The sequence below is a fragment of the Eutrigla gurnardus genome (assembly GCF_963514095.1).
Source record: "Eutrigla gurnardus genome assembly, chromosome: 4".
In the NCBI taxonomy this organism is placed as follows: domain Eukaryota; kingdom Metazoa; phylum Chordata; class Actinopteri; order Perciformes; family Triglidae; genus Eutrigla; species Eutrigla gurnardus.
The window spans coordinates 5,483,660-5,504,260 of NC_139918.1; the positions used below are offsets into that span (position 1 = coordinate 5,483,660).

The 20,601-nt window shown below is 42.3% G+C and overlaps 1 protein-coding gene across 1 annotated transcript in view; it reads left to right on the plus strand.

The window, feature by feature from the left end:
• LOC311011710 (cadherin-6-like) overlaps positions 1-13,190 on the plus strand; it is a 74,902-nt gene extending 61,712 nt beyond the window's left edge. Inside the window, exons 10-12 of the mRNA XM_084006824.1 lie at positions 1,591-1,708; positions 2,439-2,690; positions 10,478-13,190. Of these exons, the coding sequence (XP_083862950.1) occupies positions 1,591-1,708; positions 2,439-2,690; positions 10,478-11,025 (918 nt within the window). The 3' untranslated portion in view covers positions 11,026-13,190. The remainder of the gene's footprint in view (positions 1-1,590; positions 1,709-2,438; positions 2,691-10,477) is intronic.
• Positions 13,191-20,601: the final 7,411 nt, after the last annotated feature.

Genomic DNA, 20,601 nt, shown 5'->3' on the forward strand with positions numbered 1-20,601 from the left:
TATTTTATTTGTAGTGTGTTTCACAGCCAATAAACACTTGCAAGTATTGACCTAGATCATTTTTTTAATTTGATTCCTGATTGAATAGTTAAAAATCTGAATTCATGGAATTCACTTAAGTTCTTCTGAAAGGTTGTAAACAGGGATTTACACACACACACACACACTAATGATATATCATGCATCTAATATCATAATAGGATAATTTAATAGGATACACCCCCCCACACACAGAAATGTAACCAGTTCACATTCACCACATACACTGTGGTGATCATCATCATCATCATCTTGATCATCATCGGTCTTCTCAGGTCCTGTCATCCTGCCATGCTTTCAGCCTTTAATTCCTCTGCCCTTTCATCTGTCCATCAATGTTCAGCATCAGTATTTGTTCGCTGGATTTCCTCCTCCGCCTCCCTTGGATTTGTTCCATGTGGTTGTCTTACTGCCACACATCTTTGTTAAATCCTTTAATCTCTCGGTTTGTATCCCCTTTCAATTAAATGAGCCTGTACATATAGAGTCACCAGCTGAGCAATGGCAGCGTAGTATACAGCATCCGTTGCCTAGAGCAGGGGAGCGTTCCTTTATCAAAGCTGCGTTCATTGTTTGTTCGGGGGTTGCCTATACTTCCATACGGTGGATCATTATCATTCATCAAGTTGTCTTTGTGTCCACCTGATGAATGCATGTCCAGTATTGTATCGGTGTCTCTGACTGTGTGTGTCTGCGCACAGTGGGATTATCAGATCGTTCCCATTGAAAGCAGCTGCTGTTGGAAACCAAGTTAGAGGACAGGAAACCAAACCAGCGATGCATTGCAACACCTTTTTCAAATGACGCTTGGTCTTCAAGTTAGAAAGAATATAGCTTTCACAGGGTAACATAACCATTGTGTATAGCATTAACGTGATGGGGTTGATTTACAGCATGATGTCTTAATCAGCAGCATATTAACTTGAAAAGAGGTAAATGCTTAAGATCAGAAATCTGTGGATGTAGACTATATATCGCATGCGAACAATTTCATTGAGTTGTTTGTTGTCCTGTCCTATTTCACTGTATTCTATTATTCCATGAGTTGTTAGAGATAGTTATGACAGGGCCCCAGTGTATACTAGCTTACCATATATTCTATTAGGGCTGGATATCACCACTGATTTCCCGAATCGTTTCGATTCCGATTCACAAAGTCCGGATTCATGTTTTAGTTCACTCCTACTAGGTAGGGCCCTATGAAATCCGTTTCAATTTTTTCCAGATTCCGTTTTATTTTTCCCAAATTCCATGTTTTCTATTTTCATTTTTCTAAATTCCATGTTTTCTGTTTTCATTTTTCTAAATTCTGTGTTTTCTGTTTTCATTTTTCTAAATTCTGTGTTTTCTGTTTTCATTTTTCTAAATTCTGTGTTTTCCGTTTTCATTTTTCCGAACTCTGTACAATTTTATAGCATTTTCTCCCATCAATTTGTGTCTAATCATGTGGTTGATGAATCAAAATTATTGGTATTGTCTACTCACAGATTGCTTTTACTTTCTTAAATCCAATGAGATGTTCATGTTCATGGCTGTTGTTGTGTCTAACAGCGGATCCAGACGGTGAGTGCAGTTGATGCTGATGAGCCGTCAGCGGGACACAAGTTCTTCTTCAGCCTAGCTCCTGAGGGGGCCCACCGCAGCAACTTCACTGTACGAGACAATGGAGGTAAGCAAAACCTGACCAGATAAAGGCTGACTGACTACAGACATCGAATACAATTAGATAACATTTCATGGACCAGGCATTAGGCAAAGGGATTTACCGAACGTCTGGTTGAATTCAGAGTGGAATAGCAAGTACCTTGTCTCAACTAACCCAACCAACTATTTTTTATTGTGTAAATCCAAACAAGTACTTTTGTTGTCCGAAGCCCAACCAAGGATTTTTGTTGTCTAAAGCCAACAAAGTACTTCAAACCCAACCAAGTACTTTTCTTGTGCTAAACCCAACCAAGTAATTTTATAGTCCTTAACCCAACCAAATATTTTTGTTGTCTAACCTCCATTAAGTTTTGTTGTTGAAACAAAAAAAGTACTTGTGTTGCCTAAACCAACCGAGTACGTCTTAAGCCCAACTGTTTTCTTGTTTCTTTTCCCCCTGAATGGATGCTCATCATTGTCTTTCCAGACTGACAGTAGCGTGAAACTAAATACATTATTATATCTACAGTCACTTTTGTTAGGGTCACAATTGGTTCCGTTCCCGGTCTATAGTGGTTACTGACAGTTCTTTTTGTAGTTCAGTCTAATGTGAGCCAAATCCTTCTATCATACAGGTATTACATATCATCTATGTCATCTGGTATTAATAGAAACATTATTTCCAGACTTGATAATAAAATGATCTTTATTCCAACGCTGCTGATGTGCACTGCGTGATACGTTCTCCTCCTCAGATAACACTGCTGGCATCCTGACACGTCGCACCAGCTACAGCCGCCTTCACCAGAGCATTTATCTGGTTCCTGTGGTGATCACCGACGGCGACTACCCCATGCAGAGCAGCACCGGCACTCTCACTGTGAGGGTGTGCACCTGCGACCGTGAAGGCAACATGGAACTGTGTAATGCAGAGGCTCTGAGCAGCTCTCCTGGTCTCAGCACCGGAGCTCTCGTCGCCATCCTCCTGTGTGCCATCATACTGCTCAGTGAGTATAAGTCTTACTCTACAGGAACATTAGTAGTGTTTGTTTGGTAATATGTTACAGTGACATCATAGATTTCCACATAGTAGATTGAAACCATCCAAGCACTTTTTTTGTATAACCCTAACCAAGTTCTCTGTTGTCTAAACCCAACCAAACCAAACATTGCGATGATGACACACACACACACACACACACACACACACACACACAGACTCCCCAGGTGAAAACATTCCACATGCATGTGGTGAAAATCCCCTGTTATCAGCCAAAAGAGTCAAAATAAAACCAAAGCTGATATCAATATGCATAGTCTTTGTGTTTTGAGTAATTGACATTAGGATATCAATGTAATATAATAAGACTTCTTTTTCAAATAGCAGCATATGTAAAATACATGAAAAGACATTGCAAAATATGAATTTGATTCAAATAGAACATAATCTTAAAGCCTTCAAAACAAGGAGTGCTGTGAAAGTGGGTTCATCTTGGTGCAGTGGCCCCTGGGTTCATCCTTGTGCAGTGGGCCCTTGGTTTCTCCTGGTGCAGTGGGCCTGGGTTCCTCCTTGTGATGTAGGACCTGGGTTCCTCCTGGTGCAGTGGTCCCTGGGTTCCTCCTGGTGCAGGGGGCCCTGGATTCATCCTGGTGCAGTGGGCTCTTGGTCTCTCCTGGTGCAGTGGGCCTGGGTTCCTCCTTGTGATGTAGGACCTGGGTTCCTCCTGGTGCAGTGGTCCCTGGGTTCCTCCTGGTGCAGGGGGCCCTGGATTCATCCTGGTGCAGTGGGCTCTTGGTCTCTCCTGGTGCAGTGGGCCTGGGTTCCTCCTTGTGATGTAGGACCTGGGTTCCTCCTGGTGCAGTGGTCCCTGGGTTCCTCCTGGTGCAGGGGGCCCTGGATTCATCCTGGTGCAGTGGGCTCTTGGTCTCTCCTTGTGATGTAGGACCAGGGTTCATCCTGGTGCAGTGGTTCCCTGGGTTCCTCCTGGTAGAGTGGTTCCCTGGGTTCCTCCTGGTAGAGTGGTTCCCTGGGTTCCTCCTTGTGATGTAGGACCTGGGTTCCTAGGAGCAGCCCAGACATTGTCTGGAGTTCATACAGGCAGGCGGGGGCCAAACACACTACTCAGTCACATGATGAGCCACTGTGATGATACTTACTCTAGTTGGATCAGCCTGAGATTTAAAGATTTTACTTTGATTCTCGGTGTGATTCTGAATCCAGCCCTCAATGGGTTGATGATTCTGATTTCCAATGGCTTTTTTTGTTCTCAACAAATTAAACATTGTAGATCAGTAAGGTTTTTCAACCTAAAAAATGTGTTCATCGAGATCTGATGTAGTATTTATATGTTCCCTTCATCTCTTAAGCAGCTTAGAAACATACCATTTATAAGAAGTTAATATGAAGTGAACATAGTTCAAATGTAATTAATAGAAGGATATCTATTGTGACAGAATATAGTGTAGGTGCCGTCAACATGCATCCTGTATGATTACACTTGGTGGTTCCATTTGACAGCATTGAAAACATAAACAGCCGCCAAGGTTTCTCATCTGCTGGGAAACAACGTTGGTTCAGTGTTCCGGTCTGCTGCTGCTGCTTATTAGAATGAAACCTCACATGGAAATGAATGCATCTCATCTGCCACCACATCCCCACTTATCCTCTTATTAATGCAGTGGTCACAATCCAGTGGGCTGCTGGGAAATGAATACATATTTATGCTTCTGAAAGTGCAGTCATTGCAGACTTAGTGGACACACACCAGGAGACGATCGACATTAATCAGATGTTGAGAGAAAGCCTACATGAGGATGTCATACTAAATGCTGAGCCACATTCATATCGTCATTGTTAATAAATAATCTTAAATAATATCTAATAGATATGAAGCACATTGACACCAGTTTTACAATTGAACACCAACATACCTTATGTGAAAGTAGAAGAACACTGAATCAGTCATGGCAGGCAGCACATGCACATGAGAGGTGTAGTCGATCAAAGTGAGAAAGATACATCCATTTCATACTAGAGACAAGCCAATATTCCAATTCAGATTTAACCAGCGTTCGCCCCGTCCACCACTCATTATCATTGGCTCGTAGTTCAAACATTTAGATGGATTAAAAATGTTTAAATTAATAATATGCCAAACCAAAAGAGAAATGCCAGCAGCAGCAGTAATTACAGTGAAATCACATAGTTCAGCTGCATTCAGGATGGAGGCAACGTAGCGTCCAGGCGTGAGTGCAGAGAGAGGAGAGCAGCCGGCCATGCACACACATACACACACACTCCACCCACACGCACACACACACACACATGCACCAAACACACATGCACACACAACTGCACACACACACCCAAGCACACACATACATACAGACCCACATGCATAAATACACTCACACGCATACATACATATACACAGTGGCAATTTCAGAGTCTGTTGAGGCCCTAGGCAAAAATTCCCCGGGGGCCCCTCCAACCAACGTTCATCACCATTTTGTTATAAATAGTGATGTCCAAATGAAGCTTCGTGAAGCATTTTCTTTATTTTCTGAGCCCAATAGATGGCGCTCTCTGTTCAACAAAGGGTTGAAAGCAATGGAAATATATCGTCCTTCAATAATCTGACCAAAACAGTGTCTTGTACAAAAACTTTTTATTTTTGAAATATAACAATAAAATCCTAAATAACTTCAGTGTTGTGAAATTGTATACAACCCACATTATAATGCCAGCGTTCATCCATACATAAAGCATTTATTTTATAAAATATGCTTTACATGCCATTGCTAGTGCAAATGCTGCTATGAATTCATATCAAAAGACAGTGACTCATTTTCAGTGGAGTGCAATTTTCGGTGTGTGTTCACATTAATATGGTGGACATTGATGAAACTGATATAACAAAAAAGAACAGGGCATATATTGTTAGAAAAATGTTTAGAGGGCATGTTATATGTTATCAATAAAATGGAATACTGAACTTACAGTTGTCAGAGGGGGAACGTCATCCTTCTCTTTTGCTGCTGGCAGAAACTTCCTTGAAAGTCCTGAGGAAAGTTAAGAAAGTGCCTACATAGTTTAGTAGGCTACATGATACTCAGTATGTTTAAGGTTAGGCTCTCTACACAACATTCACTCAAACACTAGATGGCGCACTAGACCACAGAATTTCAGAAATAACAATGCCTGCTTCCCTGCCCCTCCCCCCACACGGCTGAGATTTTCAAGTCCATTTTAATTCAAATGCAAGAACAAATGGATTCAACAAATGTACCATTTACAAAATCTGAAAATAATAGATATAATACAAATACAAAGCATCACCTGACATTTCTTAAAGCGATGGTTCGGATTAAAATGCACCCTAGGTAATTTCCACCATGACATCCAGCCAAACACCCCCTCAGAAGCATTTTTAGCGATGGTCAACATTGGTCAAGATAGGGCTATCAGTGTACCCCTGTGAAAATGTGTTCATAATTAATAATATTTATATTTAAGCTCATAAATTTTATATTTATATTGTAGTTGAAAACAACCCTGTGAGAAATTTATAGTAAGTTCATAAAAAGTAAAAAGTTCATAGAATTAAAGTTGATGGAGAAGGTCAGACTATTTCATTCAGAAAGACCGTTGGTTAGCTAGCTTATTTAAAATATCCTAAACGTTTTTTTACCCTGCCTCTTAAAAGATTCGGAATCGAGAATCATTTGGAACCGGAATCGAAACAAGGAATCGGAATCAGAATAGTTCAATTTCAAACGACACCCAACTCTACTCTTGACTTACCTTCAGTGCTACTTTTTGCTTTCTTAAAGCAGAAGTCCCTCAGCTCAAGCTGTCCTTGTCGCATGGCCATTATGCTGAAATCACCATGTCGCTGACTGACGTGATGTCAACTAACAAACAATTGTCATTATATGTGCACATGCCCCTTGTCCACAGTATCTTTTTTCTACTCAATATGCGCAAAAACTAAATATTGAAATAGTGGTAATATTCCCACATTCATTGATAAACTTACAAGGGGGGTGGGAAGGGAGGATGGCCCTTTCAGAAGGGCCATTTTGACCATCTTTATTTCAAGGAGGAACTTTCCTTTGGATTATGTGTGTTCCTGCATCCAGCCTTTTGTGTCCCTTTTTGTTTGTTGGGGGGTTCGTAAGTGTTTCTTTTGAATGCCGTTTTTTCCCTTGTGGTCTCCCTCTGTTGATACTTTTTGCCTTTACTTTTTGTCCTTTTGCCTGCATTTGAGTCCAACCATCTTTACCCCTTTTGCCCTCCTACAAACTGTTACAGAATGATCCGACTGGTAAAATGGACCCAGCAGGTTTTTTTTGTTTGTTTTAACCAAGAACTCTTACAACCTCCAGTGCCTCCAAGCCAAGCACAAATACACGGACACAGAGGAGGAGAGGGAGTCAGCCCTGAAGTAAGGGGCTGGATTCCTCCAGGCCCTGCCTTTGTTTCCGCCCCTCATCCCCGGCCATCCTCAGGAGGGGAAGCAGCCTCCAAATTCCTGATTGGACCAGTTTCTGGGTACTCGCCTGGCCCTGGAGGGACTAGGAGCATGCAGTTGGCATCACTTGCGTAACCTGCAGCCCTCTCGGAGGAGAAGGGGAAGCCTTGCTTCCCAAAACGGTCCGTTGACACCGAGAATGTTTCATTTACATTTACATTTAGGGCATTTAGCAGACGCTTTTGTCCAAAGCGACTTACAATAAGTGGTTTGACCAGTGTTTGAAGGTAGATGGGTGCCGTTCCATTGATGGCTTGAAGGCCAGTGCCATCGTCTTGAATTGGATGCGTGCTGCAACAGGGAGCCAGTGGAGGTCACGGAGGAGGGGGGTCACATGGGAGAATTTGGGTAGATTGAAGACAAGGCATGCTGCAGCGTTCTGGATACGCTGCAATGGTTTAATCGCAGAGGCCGGGAGTCCGGCCAGGAGAGAGTTGCAGTAGTCAAGGCGGGAGATGACCAGTGCTTGGACCAGGAGTTACTGTAGTTTTTGTCTCCTGTGTGGTTTCTTGTCTTGTACTTCCTGGTCCTTGTTGTTTCCGCTGTCTTGACTCCCCCTGCAAATCTTTTGCAATAAACGTCCTCACTGCACTTGTTATTTTCTTGTGTTTTCCTGAACCAGTAGGATAGGCATGTTGGTAGGCATCAGTGTTACCTGCTCAGCCATCCTGCTTCCAGACAGTGATGCTGGTTGGTGGCGCCGCAAACTCATCTTGGAAGTGCTATTTGCATAGGCAACGCGTGTGAAGCAATGCTTGCAGACAGTAATTGTTCTCTTTTTTCGTCCCCTCGTCACTGTATTCAATGCCAAAACTGAAATGTCCCCATGCCACAGATTTGTAAGAAGGCAGTTCTTCAGACTCCTGCTTCTCTGCTCTGCTTGCCATGTTGAAGTGTTGTGGGAAAAAGACTCCAGTGTTGAAGTTACTCCAACCTTCTCATTGGATATTTACTCGGCAGGGAGGCGTTTCACCATCCACACCCCGTGAACACATGCTTCGTCCAAGTGCTCCTCTAAATCTCTGACAGTGCCAATTCAGAGAGAAATACAAAGCATGGAAACCTGAAACATAAAGTGCACAGGCACAACAGAGAAGACAATACAATAACAATAACACTAAGGGAAACAATAAAGTGCACAACATAGGAGACATTTACTAATACTAAAAATAAACAATAAAAAAGTCTGAGTAGTTGTAGTGGAAATACGCAGTAGATGATACTAGCAGCAAAAACAGTTCTGTGTGATAGTCCAGAGTGTTTTTCTTTAGTCTTGTGCCGCGGACACGAAGGTTCCGATACCTTCTTCCAGAGGACAGGAGGCTGAACAGACTGTGTGGGGGGTGGCTGGCGTTGCTCACAATCATGGTTGCTTTTTGCGTGAGGCGGGTGGTATATGTGTCTTTTAAGGAGGGGAGTGGGGTACTAATGATCCTTCCGGCTGTGTTCACTACACACTGCAGGGCTTTCCTGTTGAGGTCAGTGCAGCTCCCGCCCCAAACAGTGATGCAGCTTGACAGAATGCTCTCAATGGTGCCCTGGTAGAATGTGCACATGATGGATGGGGGAGCTCTCGCTTGCTTCAGTGTGCGGAGGGTGCGAAAGATGGCACAGCGCCTTACTCTTGGTGGCCTTACTTTACAATACACTACATCCTTTAGGTAGGTCACTGGTGACTTGAGAGCAATGCCAGCCATCATCACCATATATAATATATAATAATATAACTGGGCTTTATTAGTACATCATTCCCACAGAAAGCCCTGAAATGGAAGTATTTGATTTAAATAAGAAGATGTAAATATACAGTCTAATAGCAAATGGTTCCAACTTTTCGACTTATGTTCAAGAACGCATAACTCACACAAGCACAGGAAACAGATTGAGACATACAGAGAGAAGAGCAAATGGTGAAGCTAGTTCTCCGTTTGGTTCCTGAGAGAAATCACAGTGTTGAATTAGATTTAATATGGCAAGTCAAAGACAGCTTTAAACTGGACTATTTTAGTTCGACTGAGATGACATGACACACTCACATCATTTCTGCCTCGTTTCATCTACCAGCAGACATCTCGGCGTCCACCGACCTGCACACACTACAGTCCATCCCAGTCGCTGCCTACTCTACCTTTCTCCTCTATATCTACCTGCACTTTTCCTCTCACTATCTCATATCCTCTCATTCACATCACAGCTCCACTCTGCTCTTTTGCAGACATTTCATGCTGCGATTTGAAGTGCTGCTGTGTATGCATCGGTTATTTCAGTTCCCTGACCTCATCTCCGCCTCTGCTCTTTCTTGTTGCCACCGTGCTCTGACTTGATTTAAATTCAAACTGGCCTGCATGAGCTTAGCCAATCAAATGTTCCGCATGATTTTTTCCGGCTGAGGCCTCTCTGAAATCAAAGTCTGTTGTACTTTCTGTCTGCCCTATCTGTACTCAGAAGATACAAGTCGCCAAGTTAATTGTTGGCATCTGGGAATCTTGTGACATCTCCAAAAGGCAACACAAAATCAGGCTGCTGGAAAACACATTTCTGTCATGGATCAAAGTTCACAGATCCATGTCATTCAATTTTGATGAATAAAAACCTCCTGCCGTTACACAAAAACATGGATTTACAAGGACTAGCTTTCTTGTAACTTACTAAGCTCACATGGCTTCTGGGTTCATCTTTAGAACAATGATTCAGTGATTGTGAGTGCTGATGGAACCACAAATGAGGTGACACAATCATATACATTCAGATGACCAATGAGTTGGTAAGAATTAATTTTCGCCTTGCAATACATGCACAACGAGAAGGGGGGGGGGGGGGGGGGGGCTTCCCTCCACGTAGACACCAGCAAGGGTTCATGACATCATCCAAATCCACATTTCTTGCTTGAATTGTTGCATAATGACATGAGCTATATATCCACCATAAAGGGAAGTCTGTCATCTAATAGTGACTTTGTTTTGCCAGAAATGAGTGTGTTCCTCTCTCTCTCTTTCTCTCTCAGTGTAAACTGTCAATGACAAATATCCAAACTGAGCTGGTTATGTGGTTTTACGTCTGGCTTAACGTAAAAGCCACGAAGTGGCTTAAAGTGTTTTGCTCTTACCCCCCACGTCATTGCAGACATGATCATGATCAAAACTTAGCTTGAGCACAATTTGTAATAACTATTGAAAACAACACTCAGATGATTTACCATGATAATGACTTTCAGCTAATTTCAATAGTCTAACACCATGTTTTTTATGTTGTCTCTGCAGTGGTCGTGGTTCTGTTCACAGCATTGAGACGCCAAAGAAAGCAGGAGCCTCTCATCATCTCCAAGGAGGACGTCCGGGACAACGTAGTGAGCTACAACGATGAGGGCGGGGGAGAGGAGGACACCCAGGCTTTCGACATCGGAGCCCTGCGACACCCAGATGCTGCCGCCTCCTTAGAGGAATTGGCCAAACAGAGGCGTGACATCATCCCCACTGACAACCTGCCGTACCCACCACGCTGCCGACCTGCCCCCGCTGTCTCTGGCCTCATCATACCGCCAATCAGCGTGGCGTCCCGGGATAACGGGGACGTACGCAATTTCATCAATCAGAAAGTGCTGGAAAACGACTGCAACCCAACGGCGCCACCATATGACTCGCTGGCCACCTACGCCTATGAGGGCACCGGCTCAGTGGCTGAGTCACTGAGCTCACTGGGCTCAGCATCATCCGAGGCTGAGCAGGACTACCACTACCTTAGTGACTGGGGGCCCAGGTTCAGAAAACTAGCCGACCTGTACGGGGCCGAGGACAGTGACTACTCTTAACACAGACAAACACTTACCCGCGGGTCAAAGAAAGACTTTGACCAAAGCAGGGGCGACCAAGGACAACCACAACATCAATATTATTGATGTGAACTTTACTCATGAGCTTTAAGAAAAAAATACAAATCACACACAATCCACATGATGAGGCCACCTGATCTTTAACCCGTCTTCACTGCACAAAGGTTCCCAAGTCATTTCCAAAAGGGGAAAATATCTCATTTTGGGAACTTACGCATGTAGAAATGTAAATTCTTCAGTTCCTCCAATCTGAACCTCTTCAAAGACTCATTTCTGTCTTGAATAGAGTTTTGAATCACAATTGGACTGTATTTTGAATTGGGAATTGGACTTTGCTTTATTCTCTATTCTAGTGTTTCTCGTGCCATTCAAGGCAAAGTGCATGGAGGAAAGTGTTAGGAAGCAGGTCAGTCGACAAAACACCAGGGTAGTCCTTTCAGGAACCAGACCACACATACTTACCTCTGCAGATATGAAGTGAAGAGTGTTTTATTCTTTTCTTTTCTTTTTTACTAAGTGCCCTTCTGCTGCCCTTCAAGCTATTGGTTGTCGTCGGTTGGCTGAGACTGGAGGGGGCTAATAACTCTTACATGATTGCATTTTGTATTTTTTGCTGTCTTGTACAAAATGACCATTTCAGAGGAACTGCAGGATCCTCGCTTGAAAGTCGCCTTCTTTGGGACACAGAGTATAAAACAACTCATATGACTAAATGCACTGATTACTTTATGTTTACGTCGGTTTAATATTTTTGGGGCATTTTTTTTGTGCTGCACACAAAAAGTAGACAAATGTTCATGGCATCATTTGTAGATGTTTAGTTCTTTGATTAAGTGTATATTGTGGTTGAACTGGTTATGTTGGACGTATTTGAAGCTCTATGAATCTTTAATTCCACTGCAGTCTTTTTTCTACAACAACATATAGTTCAGATATTCTACAATGTTCAATAAAGTATTTTAATTCAGGAATTCCTGCCTTCACAGTACAGTTGTCACTTTGTATTCAGAATTCAGACTACTGCTTGAGTGTGAATGAACTCACCAAACTCACCAATGTTTAAGTGCATCAAGCCATTTGTAAGGCAAAGTTTGTGATTTTGGTTAAATATTGAACTGCACTAATTGATATTTTTATAATGGATCAAATTATTTCATGTAATTTGAAAGGGGTTGCCTCCAGAGAATTTGTGTTTGTGTATTTCTTTCATCTAGTTGTTTTGGTTTTGATTGAGTATCACAGCTGTCATTGACCTTATTTCCAGCAGAAGGGGAACTGGCAAACACAGCTAGAGACAGATATGTGTTTCTCAGGTGCAGAATATAACTTCAAATGAATGCAAATTAAATAACAACTGTTTGCTAACATGTTAGCCATGAAAACAATAATGTTTTGTTAAATCAATAGTCTTGATTTTGTGAGTTAGGCTTTTCTTGCTTTGAGTTAGACCAGACGATTGACACCACTCTCATGTCAGTATGGCAAATAAAGTCCGATAAACAGCTGCCTAACTTACCTTATCTTAGCTTAGCTTCTCTGACCATTGTCGTCACTACCACATTGCAGTAGTGAACAGCATTTGCATATTTAATTTGACCGGAAATAGTATGCAAAATCATGTACTGTTCCTACTAAGGTTTGAACATCATCAAAAATCTAAAATATTAATACTATTTAACATGTTAGTATGGGATCATGAACCAACTTATTTCTTGTGCAGTTATTTCCTACAATCTCCCTTCATGTTAACGACACCAAGGCAATACATGAAGGGAACAGAGATAACTATGAAATCGCACCAAGCAGATAATGAGAAGTAATGTGGAAGCGTTCTAATTTCAACCCTGTAGACTTCTTGTTTTCCTGAAATCTTATCAGGACTTTGTATTGTGTGTTTTTCCAGTAAAAGCAGCAGTCTGTTCCGCTTGTGTTTCGTGACAGTGGTCGGCTCTGAAGACTTCAAAAATACTATTTTGTTGGAGGAGAAAAGATTCAGAATACTGTGCAGCTTCACTGTTTTTTGGAAGTGTGAAACTCAGTATCTACCATTCATTTATGATGTATTATCAAGTTGTTTAATTTGATCAAAATAAAGTTTTACAGTAAAAGAAACCATGTTCATTGTCACTACACTAGAAAATGAAAAGGACTGGTACTGAAATGCATGCTGGGACAGGTTCCAACTCCAGGAATAACAAGAAACTTAAACTGAACACTTTCAAAAAGTCTGACTGGATGTCCATGCGAGATACTTCCATCCAAGACTGTCATGCTGACATAAAAGTGCATATACACTCTGATAAATGTTATGATATCTGCAGCTGAAGTGAATGAATGTGATATTAAACACGAGAACTCACTGCCTGCCTCCTGATATCATCAAATAGTTTATTGTGGCATGGACAGTTGCCACCCGGGGTTCTGACATCTCTTAAAGGAGCAGGGATACAGGTTGACCGTTATGAACATTCTTATATTCTTTTATTTTCTGTTCTTTTCCCACACGCACACACACACACACACACACGCACTCGGGCATCTACTGCCCATTAATCAGCTGACGTTACACTGTTTCACTCGCTGGCTCGTTCTACGGCTTGCAACCCGAACTACGTCCAGACTACGTCAAACTATTTAATTGACATTAATATAACTGTGGGAGTAACACTGGTAGAATAAGAAGTTTTTTATTTACATATTGAGTTACCTCTTGGCTTTTATTTTGAAGGGGTTAGAGAAGCTGCATGAGCTGCTGTTGACTTTGTGAGATTATAAAGTGTAATATTACATATACATACAATAAATTAAATGTCACTTAAGATCCGACAGTTGCATGCTCATACACACACACACACACACACACACACACACACACACACACACACACACACACACACACACCTCTACTTCTCCGCAGCTGGCTATTTTGCATCCTGCTTGGAAACTAACCTTGTAATATTTTTTCATTACTTTCAGGGTACAGCGTCATAGGGCCGGATCAAAAAGTAGCTCACATCTCAAAAACAATCAACCCCACAATGTAGGTGAGTTCATGTGATGACATTGATACGGTCTATATTAACAAGGCCATATTTATCTGCAATGTTAAATGTTAGCTACATCTTGATCTTGTTTTTTTTTTTTTTTTTCTTTTCTAAGTAGAATTATGTGGATGGGCGTTTGGGAATGTTAGGTGTGTGGAAAATCAGACATCCCTGCCCATACTCTAATTCCTTGCACGTTTAGATTATGGAACTCTTTTGAGTCATATATACTGTACTCACCCAACCCAAACATCTTCAAAGCCATCCGAGGTAACTACATTTTCATGTCAGTTGTGGACATGAGCTTTCCAAGGAACGAGATTACTTCAGTCATGAAAACGAACATTTAAGCAGCAATGAAACTGTAACATGCATGTTTAAAGGTTGTGTGTTTAAGACATCTACAATACATGTCACATCCATAAAAACTGGAAACGTACCCCTGTATACAGTTTCCGTTGGCAACAACACAGGCTGCTGCAAATTAGAGAATTGTAATCTTGCTGTGTGGATAGCGAATGCACACAGGCCTCATTGAGGGAATAAATATGATACTGGTGTCCTTGAGAACAAATTGTATGATGCTGTTTACAGTTTGTAGAGTCCCTAAATATGGGAAGCAAATGATACACACATCATAACGTTGAATACAGGCAACTCCCCATTCAAGAAGATGGGGCTGCACTTTGGTTGTGATTCAGCTGCCCAAGGATGTTTAAAATATAGAGCCCAAGTGCCAAGCCTCCTTTTATATTTATAGTTTGGGTTTTTTTCAGCTCAGTAAATGAAAGATATCATCACTTGTTTAGCTCACCCATGTATATATTTTCTTTCACTTTTTCTCTAATAGATGAATGCAGAATTTGTGCGTTAAACAACTTGGCCGCTTCAAAACAAGTTCCTGGAACAGCTTGGCAAATGCACAGCTAACTCACTTCAAGGTCTTCTGCAATAGAGGAGGAGCTGCAGGACGGAAGATCCGACTCCTCATGGCTCCGTCACCTAAGGCAAGTGAAAAACAAAGTAAAATCTTTTTTTTCTCACTGGTTTTAACAGGATTCCCACATCCTTGAAAGTCTACACATTTTTTAAGCAGTTCCACAAAGTTTTATCTGTGTAACAATAAACCATAAATGGAATGGAAAAACACAATTATCGTTGAACTCTGTGGGAGAGTGATTAAATAACAAACATGCTGTTACTTTTCGAAAAAATAATTCTCTAACCTTCTCTTACCAAAGAAAATGATTGATGGCGAAGGATAATTATTAACAATAATATATATATTTAAAAAAACATGATGGAGTTGGATTTGCCTTTTTGAGGGCATATATTGCTGCTGCTCAGGACCAGGCATCAACCTTAAGACTTCCACATCATCACACATCCATGAGGCGACAGTGTAAGCAGGCTGTTTGTCTATGATCCAGAGGAGGAGGGGGATTGTTTGGAGGGCACAATGTACTGGAGTCGACAGGTTTGATCTGGGATACGTGGAATACTGGATGGATTTTTATGGTTCGTGGAGTTTGAGTTGGACAGCAGATGGGTTCAAATGGACCAATGAACTGGGGGATAGTTTCTTTGGAACATTTTTGTCCAGCCTTGTAGGCTTGAATGTTACGAATGGTGACAAACCTGTGTCAGAACAAGGCAAAGAGTTTTGTGCATACTCAATCCAAGTTAGATTGGAAGACCAGGAGGAGGGATTAGTGGACACAACACAGCATAATGCAGACTCCAGATCATTGATTGCTCTCTCAGACTTAAGGTTAAGCAGCCATGCAATAATACAGTTACTGGACCCGATCTATGTTATGTTGAAATTGACTGTAAATAAAAGTGAGAAAACAAATAATCAACACAGCCTGGAACAATACAGTTTTTGTGTTCTTTATTATTTCTTAGTGAATGGTGTATCTGAGAGTTTGCTCAGGTATTTTTATTTTCCTGAGAACACGAGTGGTCACGGACATGGATGTCTCATGTCTGCATGTCTCAAGTCTGGATTTCTCAGCTCTGGATGTCTCAGGTCTGGATGTCTCAGGTCTGCATGTCTCAGGTCTGTATGTCTCAGGTCTGGATGTCTCAGGTCTGGATGTCTCAGGTCTGCATGTCTCAGGTCTGTATGTCTCAGGTCTGGATGTCTCAGGTCTGCATGTCTCAGGTCTGGATGTCTCAGGTCTGCATGTCTCAGGTCTCTATGTCTCAGGTCTGCATGTCTCAGGTCTCTATGTCTCAGGTCTGGATGTCTCAGGTCTGGATGTCTCAGGTCTGCATGTCTCAGGTCTGGATGGAACGTCGGAGGTCCTCTGCAGAGCGATCATTCGTCTCCTGCTGGTGGCGACAACATTTGGTTTTTGCTCTGGCTGTTCCATTAATTGTGAAAACCAGTTATTGTATCTGCCCATTATTTCATCTCATTTTGCGGTTTTGCTGCACATTACTAGACATTCATTTCTGGTGGACCTGAAGAGGTTATCCTTGCCTGTGCCCCTGTACGCTTCCGTTTACTTGGTTTGTTCTGTGCTTTTTAGCGCTCTCTTTTTTGTCGTTTGAAGATCCGTGTTATGCGGCCCATTCATTGTTTTTAGAGACGCACTTTGAATTACGCTTGAGGGCGGACTATGCCTATTGCCAGGTGGCTGTCAGGTTTGATAAATACGACGCACAATGAGGCTTTGTTTGTTATTGCGATCTCGCAATAACAAACAAAGCGCAAACTGCGCCAGTCTTAGTAAATCTACATCACAGTATCTCCCAATTCCTTACAGAAATCCCTCCGAACTTGTCAGATGAATTGAGGATCTTGGTCAGAAACAATATCCATAGGGATGCCACGTATCCTACGTGACTCAGGTAGAGCATCCTGCAATCGCAAGATACTGAACCCAGAATTGCCCCCCGTGAACCCCAGATTGCCGGTTCGATCCCCGGCTCCTCCTAGATGAGTGCCTGGTGTCCCTGAGCAAGACACCTCACCCCAATTGCTCCTGACGAGCTGGCTGTCGCCCTGCGTGGTTGACTCCGCCGTCGGTGTGTGAATGTGTGTATGAATGGGTGAATGTCAGTCATTGCTGTAAAGCGCTTTGGAGAAAAGCGTTATATAAATGAGGCCATTTACCATTTACCCCCGGAGGCTGTTAGATTAGATCCTGATGGGCAGACAGCACTTTGCATGGAATGGGTGAATGTAGATGTTGGGACTCAAGGCCAAGTGTCGGGAGCAATAGAGGCGCCCACATGCAAACCCAAAGCCTGAGCTAGAGTTTTTTTTATGATTGTAATAAAGCGGATTTGAAAACTTCATTACCACACAACCAATTGTCAGGTCTGCTTCTGTGTCTTAAGCTATGCTTTTATTTTTGTCTCAGGTTATAGCATCCTTGTGTTGTCATTTCCTGTTTTATTTTGATATTCCTTCTCTTGTACTCACTCTCCTCCCGTTTCAGGTGTCTTGACTTCCCGCACTCCTGTGTGTTCCCTCCTGATTGATTACCTACCTGCCCTAATGTGTCTCACCTGTCCCACGTTGTCTCCCTGCCTCCTGCAGTATATAGTCTGTCTTTCCCTCACACCCATGCCAGATTCCAGATCCCGATGTCTGTTTGTGCCTGTGTCCCTGCTCTCACAGGTTATTAACTGGGCCTATACCACTGTCTACACCTGCCACCAAGGGACTCTAAGAACTATGTCAAACAGCGGTTTTGGTGGTCGATGATGGAGAGGGAGTATGTCGCTGCTTGCCCTGACTGTGCTAGAAACAGGGTGTCCCATCGCCCACCTCCTGGTCTCCTTTAGTCCCTCCCAGTCCCTCATCGACCCTGGTCTGACATCTCCCTTGAGTTTTCAGGTTTTCCCTTATCAGAAGGTAACGCCACTATACTCATGGTTGTGGATAGGTTTTCCAAATGGCCCACTTCATTTACATTTACATTTAGGTCATTGAGCAGACGCTTTTGTCCAAAGCGACTTACAATAAGTACATTTGTCAAAAGAAGGAAACAAAGAAACCACAACGTATCATTGCCGATAAAGTAAGAGCTAAAAATAGAACAAGTGTGAGGTCCTCATCTGAGTAAACTAGTACCTTAAGAGCAACAGTGCTATGATCAGAGTGCTATAGGTAAGGGTTGGTTTTTTTTGTTGTTTTTTTGGGGGGGAGGGGGGGTGTTAGTGGGTCATGCTATGTAGAGTCGAGGTGAAGTCTGAACAGGTGAGTCTTGAGCCTTTTTCGGAAGGCACCAGAACAGAGAAGAGTCTGGACTTTGCTGAGCGACATTTGTTTGATTTCAGCGATGGTGGTACCAGCCGGCCAGCTGAAGTAGAGGAGCGAAGTGCTCGCTTCGGGGCAAACCAGTGTTTGAAGGTAGATGGGTGCCGTTCCATTGATGGCCCTGAAGGCCAGTGCCATCGTCTTGAATTGGATGCGTGCTGCAACAGGGAGCCAGTGGAGGTCACAGAGGAGGGGGGTCACATGGGAGAATTGGGTAGATTGAAGATAAGGCGTGCTGCAGCGTTCTGGTTTAATCGCAGAGGCCGGGAGTCCAGCCAGGAGAGAGTTGCAGTAGTCAAGGCGGGAGATGACCAGTGCTTGGACCAGGAGTTGCGTTGCATCCTTTGTGAGGAAAGTCCGAATCCTGCGGATATTGTAGAGGGCAAATCTGCAGGATCGGGCCACAGCAGTGATGTTGGGGGTGCAGGATAGTTGGTCATCGAGGATTACACCCAGGTTCCTCGCAGTTGAGGAAGGTAATACTGTGATGCCCTCGACAGTGACCGACAGGTCCATGCGAGGGCAGTCTTTCCCTGGGATGAAGAGGAGTTTGGTTTTATGGAGGTTAAGCTTGAGGTGATGTGCAGTTGTCCAGACAGAGATGTCAGCCAGACAGTCCGAGATGCGAGTTGCAATGTGAGTGTCTGAGGTTGGGGGAAAAGAGAGGAACAGCTGGGTGTCATCTGCGTAACAATGGTAGGAGAATCCATGCGATGTAATAACAGAACCTAGTGATCTGGTGTATAGTGAGAACAGAAGCGGTCCTAATACTTCATCCCACACCCCAAACTTCCTACCGCTAAAGAGACAGCTGAGATAATGCTACAGCATTTTTTTAAGAATCCATGGCTTCCCCTGTGATTTGGTGTCAGATCAGGGCCCCCAGTTAGTTTCCAAGTTTTGGCGAGAGTTTTGAAGTGGATATTTGTGATTTTTGTGTTTTGTCTCAAAATAAAAAACACTTACAGTGACCCCATGTTGGCTCTTCTACCTGTTTTTCTTTAGATAGCTGTAGCCCACATTGTGATATGTTGTCCCATTTAGAGCACTGGCAATCCGGATTTGGTAATCTTGAAAACTGTGAATCTGGATCAGGGTGATCCAATCCAATTTTGCTTTGAAAAACCGGCATAAAAGTAAGAAGGATTACCTGATCCCGGATAGCGTACGATTGTGACAATTATTAATGTAACATACTGATTTTCAGACTTTGGAACCCATTTACTTAAAAATTATGAGAGGTAATCACTCACCATGCAGCCATGAGGGACAGGGATGCAGTGTCACTTCCTGGTCAGAAATTCTGGGGTGTGGCTAAAACCAGGCTCCACCCATGTGGTAAAACGACTCGTGTTACGGTTGTGACATGAAAGTGTGGGACAGCATTTTTTAAAGCATGTTTTGTAATTTAAAAAAAACTTCAAAATGAATCTAAATATTTTACATTCTGTTTAAAATAAACCAAACATATTTTAAAATACACCATTGGAAAAAATGACAAAATGATTTTATATTATTTTCATTGGTTGAAATTTAGGGCTTAGAGATTGGGACAACTTTTTCCCGATAGAAAGTACCTAGGAAGGTAGCATAAATGATGATTTTGTATATATTTAGCTTAATTACTATCTAGTTACAGTCTTGTGTTTAACTATATCATAACATAATCTTAGTAAATATTGAAGGTCGGAATGCTTCGCTGCTTGACCACCAATGGATATGCTTCCTTTCAGGTTATATTTTTAGAAAACACTCCATAAACTTTTTATGCTGACAATACCCAATTATATCTATCTATTAAGGCAGGCGATAGCAGCCAGTTAGCTAAACTCCAAGCTTGCATTAAGAGACTTATTGGAGCAGATGATATTAAGAAATAACCTAGAAACAACAAATGCATGAGCCATTCTTTCTGTGCCGTTAGCTATGCAACTTAAGGTTAAAAAAAAGGAGTCCTAAAAGTTTGTTTTATGTGGGAGTTAAAGGATATGTTCTCATCAAAGATAACTCAGAGATTCTTTACAATGGTGCTGGACGCCATGACAATAAGACTCTCCAATTGATGAGTGTCTTTGGAAGTTTATATTTGTACAAAATGGCAAGTTCTAAAAAGGACTGCAGTCATCCATAAGTGGCAAAATGTCTCACAACGCGGAGAATTAACATTGTTAACAATTCACTGAGGAAACATGGTGAAGTTTAATTAATGATTTTTTTTAAAGTTGAAAGTTTTAC